Genomic DNA, 5711 nt, shown 5'->3' with positions numbered 1-5711 from the left:
CAGGATCCAAATCTTGTTTCTGTTTCTCACCATTTTTAGAGACAAGAATGTTGTACCTTTGCTCTCCCCTGGAGATCCTGGGGTCCTTTCAAAGCAACAGACCTGAAAGCTCCACTGGGTAAATGACCCCACGACCCAAATCCAGTTTCAGAGGCAGACAAATGACAATAAGAGCAGTCCATGTTTTCACCAACACACCAGACCTGCGTGGATTGCTGGACCAGCTTTTGCTGACAGCTACAAAAAGGAGCTCAGACATGTGCAGCTCTTCTAGCTGTTGTCACTCCTTAGCTTGCAAGTTCTCTTAAGAAAGGGTGAACAGCAAGGCAGATATTTCTGTAGTGCTTTTGCAGTGCCTCCATCCACTTCCTCCAACTCTGAACAGCCACAGAAGAACCGGCTTGAGAGCACCAGCCATCAGCTGAGGCCAGGATGGGAGACAGGAGAGAAGTGATCTCTGTTTCTCTTCACATGAGCTTTACTTCCTCATGATTCCGTTTTTGCCTTCCAGCAGGACTCCTGTCAGCTGCCTCCAGAAGATATGCCTATTAATTTCCTTGTTTTTCCACTCCAGATAGGTGTTCCTCCTCAGGTATCGGGACAGCCCCAGCCTCTGCCTCAGCAAGGCCTTATTCACCTCTTCTAGTACAATCATGATGATTCCAGCCTTTCCTTCAACAAGCTGCCAGGACTGGGCAATGTCAAACTCAAAGCTACACCACTTGCTCTCCAGAAAGTCAGTAGAGATGACTGCAATGACATTTCTGCTACTCAGAAAACCCTCTTGGATGATATTTGTGACAATGGGTACCCCTGGTAGGAAATCCCTGTAGTAAAGACAAAGCTGAAAGGGAGGTGTTCCTCCTTCCAAGGGTTCCACCAGCTCTTTCATCACCCATTCTTGATCTTTGCTGGAGTGGATAACAAATGCATCATAGATGTCACCCCTTTCTGCAGAGTGTTTACACCCAATGAGCAGCACCAACGAGTAGTATAACTGGAAGTAGTACTTGTAAATCAGGAAGAGGAACACCACTGCAGTGAGCAACGTCATCACTGAAAATGTCACTGTGCTTGCACTGACTTGGCAGGAGGATAGATCAAAGCTCGACAAGCTCACGTTCTTCATGTATGCAGGCATGTGACATATCATCAACTCCTTGTTGTGCAGTAGCTCCTGATTTTCCTTGATCCATTTCAGAAAGTTCAGGTATACGCAAGAGCATTCGAACAGGTTTTGAGAGATGTCTAACAGGATCAGACTATCAGGCAGGATTTCCAGGGCTGAGTCCAACAGAACACTCAGCTGGTTGTTGCTGAAATCCAGGAATGTGAGGGCTTGGAGTGGCTTGTAGACGACAGGATCAAAGCTCAGTAGCTTATTGTTGCTGATGTTTAGCTCTTTTAGTTCAGAGAGGGCATCAAACGTACTTTGATCCACCTGTACTAATTTGCAACTTGAAATATCCAAGGTGTGGAGGAGACTTAGGGTTTTGAAGTTGTTAGCCAGTTTATTGTTCTCGAAGGAGTTGCCTGCCATCTTGAGCACTTGCAAAGAGTTCAAGCCACAAAATGTACACTGGGATTTAATATGAATTCTAGTATGGGAAATGTCAAGGTAAATGAGTTTGTGAAGGGACAGAAAGACAGGGTAGGAGCCAGGACCAAATAACTTTGTGTGCTGAAAGTCCAAATATAACAAATTCTTCACATTAATGAAATCTCCAGTCACACTGATGTCAGAATTGAAGCTTAGGTTCAAGTGTTTCAAATTTGGACATGCACGAAACTGAGGGGAACAGCAGCCAGTGAAGGAGAGGCGATTCTCACTCAAATCTACGACCTCCAGGTTACTTAGATTCTGAAATTTCTGGTGGAAGCTATTGAGGTGTTTACTCTTGATAACACGAAGCACTCTCAGCTCCTTGAAAAGAGACAGCTTCTCAGCAGGCACTTCCTTAAACTTGCATCGTTGGCATTCCAATTGTTTCACTTGAGAGGACATAGGAACCTCTGACACCTCTTCAAGTTGGAGGTCCACCAACCGAATACTGGAGACATTGCCTATGCAGTTAAAAAGAGTGTCTGTGTTATTGTCAAATCTCCTGAAAGAGATTAAAACAAACTCTTGCATCTGTACCTGACACAGTCCACTCAAGAGTCCACTCTGAAAGTTCACAAGTTTCTCAATGTCGTTGAATTCTCCAACTATTAGTCTGTTGACCTGCAAACCAGTCAGGCCTTGAAGAGAAGTGTGCATCACATTGAAGTTCTCAAAAGAAGACCTTAGAACCAGCTCACCAAGGTGAATCTTTGAGAAAGACTCTGGCTGTATGTATTTTATATTATTTAAGGAAAGTACCAGTGTGAGGTTGAGCCTGTTTGCTTCCCTCAGGGCATCAAGATCTCCTTTGGAGATATGTGTGATCTTGTTAGAGAGAAAGCTCAGGTGCCTGAGAGAGGTCAGGTTGGTGAAATAGTTGGGAAGCTTCAATGAAGCAATGTGGTTGTGGCCCAAATTCAGCTCCTGCAGCGTATGCAAGTGTCCAACGGGTAGGTCAGTCAGAGAGGCTATGCTGGTTTCCACCAATACTAGTTTTTTCAGAGACGTTAAGCCATAGAAGGCTGCTGTCCCCAGATACTGGAGGGAATTGGCAGTTAAAATTAAGGTGGAAAGTTTATGAAGATCCATAAAAGAGTTATCTTCTATTGTAAGGAGTTGGCACCTGTTCGGCAGGAAAAGAGAATAAATGTCCATGAAACACTGTCTCTTTCATTACGTGTTCACTAATGCTACTGCACTAAGTGCTGGTGCAACATTCTCAGGCTCATCGACGTGCTGAGGGTCGGTTTGGCTTCACTCTCTGGGCAGAGCCAGCACTCCTGGATGTGCAAAGAGAACCCTTCCATAGCAGGAGACCTTCTCTCACCTTCTCCTCCCTTTCTAAATCTGAAGTTCAGTTACAAAGCAAGAGAGCTCGAGCCACAGTGAAGGTGAAGAATTCATGCAGGTAGCACGAAAGAAGCGTTTTAGCTTTCTGTTTAGGCCAAAGTAACATCACAATGACCATCACTGATGGCAGACACAACTAGCTACAGCACTACCTTCCATCTTGCACCCTCACAGCCTTCAGACCGCCACCTCAGCCACATCTGGGCAGTCCCATTGGCACCAGCATGACGTAGCAGTGGTAAAGCTCACAACTCTGCCAGCAGTTTTGCTGATATCTGAGGGAAAAGACTCTAGATCATGTTAGCTCTAAAGGAGAAAAGGAAGAGGGGAAAAAGGTGGCTACCTAAACATGGTTTCATACAGGAAGATCCAGAATTTGAGACTCAAATCCATCCCACAATGAATTCAAGTGAAATTAGTTTTATGATCCAGCCAGTGCCTTACAGCAAACCTGCTCTGCCACTCAGCCACTTAAGAGCTGTAACTGTGATGGGACTGAGTGCCATTTTTCAGTGAAACAATTTACCCAGAGAAACTGTTGTCCCAAGTCAATGGAAATTATACATCAATTCAAATTTGCTAATAAGCCTCCCCATCTCCCCCCCACATATGTGAGGAGAAGGGAAATGAGAATATGTTGATATTTTAAAACAGCCTTTTAGAAAATGAATGTACCGTCGTTTTATTTTTTTTAACTGTGATTAAAAAAAAGCTCACCCAAGATGTTCCACTTCGGAGTTTTTGTAACAGTGAAAAGTCTGACATTTTTCTTTTTCAGAGAGAAGTAAAACATCTTCCTCCTCCTTCTCACATCCCAACTACAAGATCAGACTGACAGACCAAGCCCTGCACAGAAGGCGTGCACTCTAACTGGACTAAAAGCTGCACATCACTTGACCATGAGCAAGTGCAGACAGACAGAACAAAAATAATGAACAGCCTAGATCAACAGACTCCAAAATAAGCAACCAGGGCTGCCCAGCTGTTGGAGCAAGATTAACTGGTATCCACATAAAAGAGCTCATTACCTTGAAAGATCCAGAAGCTGCAGTTCAGGCACTGATGAAAAATAATTTGACCCCAGTGATGTCAGATTGTTGAAACTGAGATCCAACTTCTGGGTGGTGTTTGGGACTTCAGCAGGAACTCCAGAGACGTTCAGCCCCATGCATCTGAAAGCTTTGTGAGGGATGATCTGTAACAGTGGAAGATTCGATCATGGTCAACACCTGCTCTTCATGAAGCGCCAGAAAATTTCACCATCAGGAAAGTGGGAGCAGAACAACTATACCTTGTAGTTAATTTCTAAATGAGCTGCCCTGTGTCTCGGGAAATAATCTTATATATCCTAAGCATCCTTCCCACTTCTAATAGAACCAGTCCTACTCCTCAGGAAGAGCTACATTTCTTGCTGATTGAAGCAGGTGCAAAACCGCAGGACAGTGTTCCTTGAGGCTATGAGTGAAACGGCAGCAACCTTGGAGAGAGAGCCAGCAAAACAAACACTCGAGATACATTGTGTGTCCAGGATCAGGTCTCAGCTTTGTTACACTGCAGATAAGCAGGTAGTTTTATTCAAAAAGTTATTCTGTAAGTAATAATTGTCGGCAAAGGTTTGCAGAAGGCAGTTGATAAGTGCCGGGTACTTGGGGTACTGGTGAAATCACTCTACAGAACAAATCAGGCCAAAATACTGAATTTTGCAGAAATTATAGACAAGGCTTGGATCTCTTCCTGAAGGGAAACATAATCTATTAAATTAACTGTACTGCAGTAACCTCAGAGGCATAGAAAGTCAGCAAGAAGAAATGGTTCATGTTGCTGGTTCTAGTTTTCAGATGTTTTTGAGACCAGCATTTATTTCAAATACTTCAATTGCCTTGGTAACAACCTCGGAAGAAAGATGGGCTTTCTTGAGAAAACTAACACACAACAGACTTAATGCACAAATCTCCCAAGCAGAGAGAAAAGTTGCACCCGAGAAAGAGAAGGATTTCGTGCTCATTTAGAGATCACATACCTCCAAACAGCGATTGAGGAGCTGTGACGGGACAAATGCCAGCTGCAGCAGCACCACAAGAGTCCACAGGGAAAGAGTTTCTCTCCTGGGCATCTTCAGGAGGCCAGGCATGTAGGAGAAAGCAGCATGGGTATCACTCAAAGACCTGAAGTGAGAAATCTCCTGAAATGCCAAGCATTATGTTTCACCACTCCTGCTTCGCACTGCACGTCACTGAGTTGCAGAGAAAAGGAAGGAAGTGAAACTGGTAAGCTGCCTGGTTTCTAGACGTGTTCTGAGTTGCTTTTCTAGCGATTATTTGTAAAAAAAGTTTTTAAAAAAAGCAAGAAAAAAGGAAGTAGTGAAAAGCATAGTTTGGACCAGAAATTAAAGAGGAATATGGGTTGTATCCGTGTGTCACTTGACTTGATTGCCTCAGATTAGCTCATATCAAATTAGCAAAATGGGAAACTTCTGTGCAATTCTAAGTCCAATTTCTGGAAGGTCATGCTTCACACCCCATAATTCAAATGCACCAGATAGAGTGAATGACTCTCTGCCTTTGTACCTCTGCCATGGTACCAGCTACACCTCACTGGCGAGTAGCAGAGGCAGATGTATCTCAGCTGTGGCAGATATTTTCTTCTGCCAGGTAACAACGGATGTATCTATGGCTGAGCTCTTAGGAACACAAACCTGGCTGGACCTCCATGTTGCAATTGTTGCAGGAACAAGCTGCACATAGCCAGGCACAAGGAG

The 5711-nt window shown here is 44.1% G+C and overlaps 1 protein-coding gene across 1 annotated transcript; it reads right to left on the bottom strand.

Moving 5' to 3' along the window:
• Positions 1-467: 467 nt before the first annotated feature.
• Positions 468-5122, bottom strand: TLR4 (toll like receptor 4). Its single transcript, XM_009978945.2, is given in 4 exon segments — positions 468-496; positions 499-2726; positions 3982-4148; positions 4974-5122. Coding segments are annotated over 4 exon segments (2535 nt in total). The 5' UTR covers positions 5085-5122.
• Positions 5123-5711: the final 589 nt, after the last annotated feature.

Source organism: Tauraco erythrolophus, chromosome 22 (assembly GCF_009769465.1).
Source record: "Tauraco erythrolophus isolate bTauEry1 chromosome 22, bTauEry1.pri, whole genome shotgun sequence".
NCBI lineage: Eukaryota > Metazoa > Chordata > Aves > Musophagiformes > Musophagidae > Tauraco > Tauraco erythrolophus.
The sequence above is the reverse complement of the archived record's forward strand: the minus strand, read 5'-3'. Positions and strand labels throughout refer to the sequence as shown.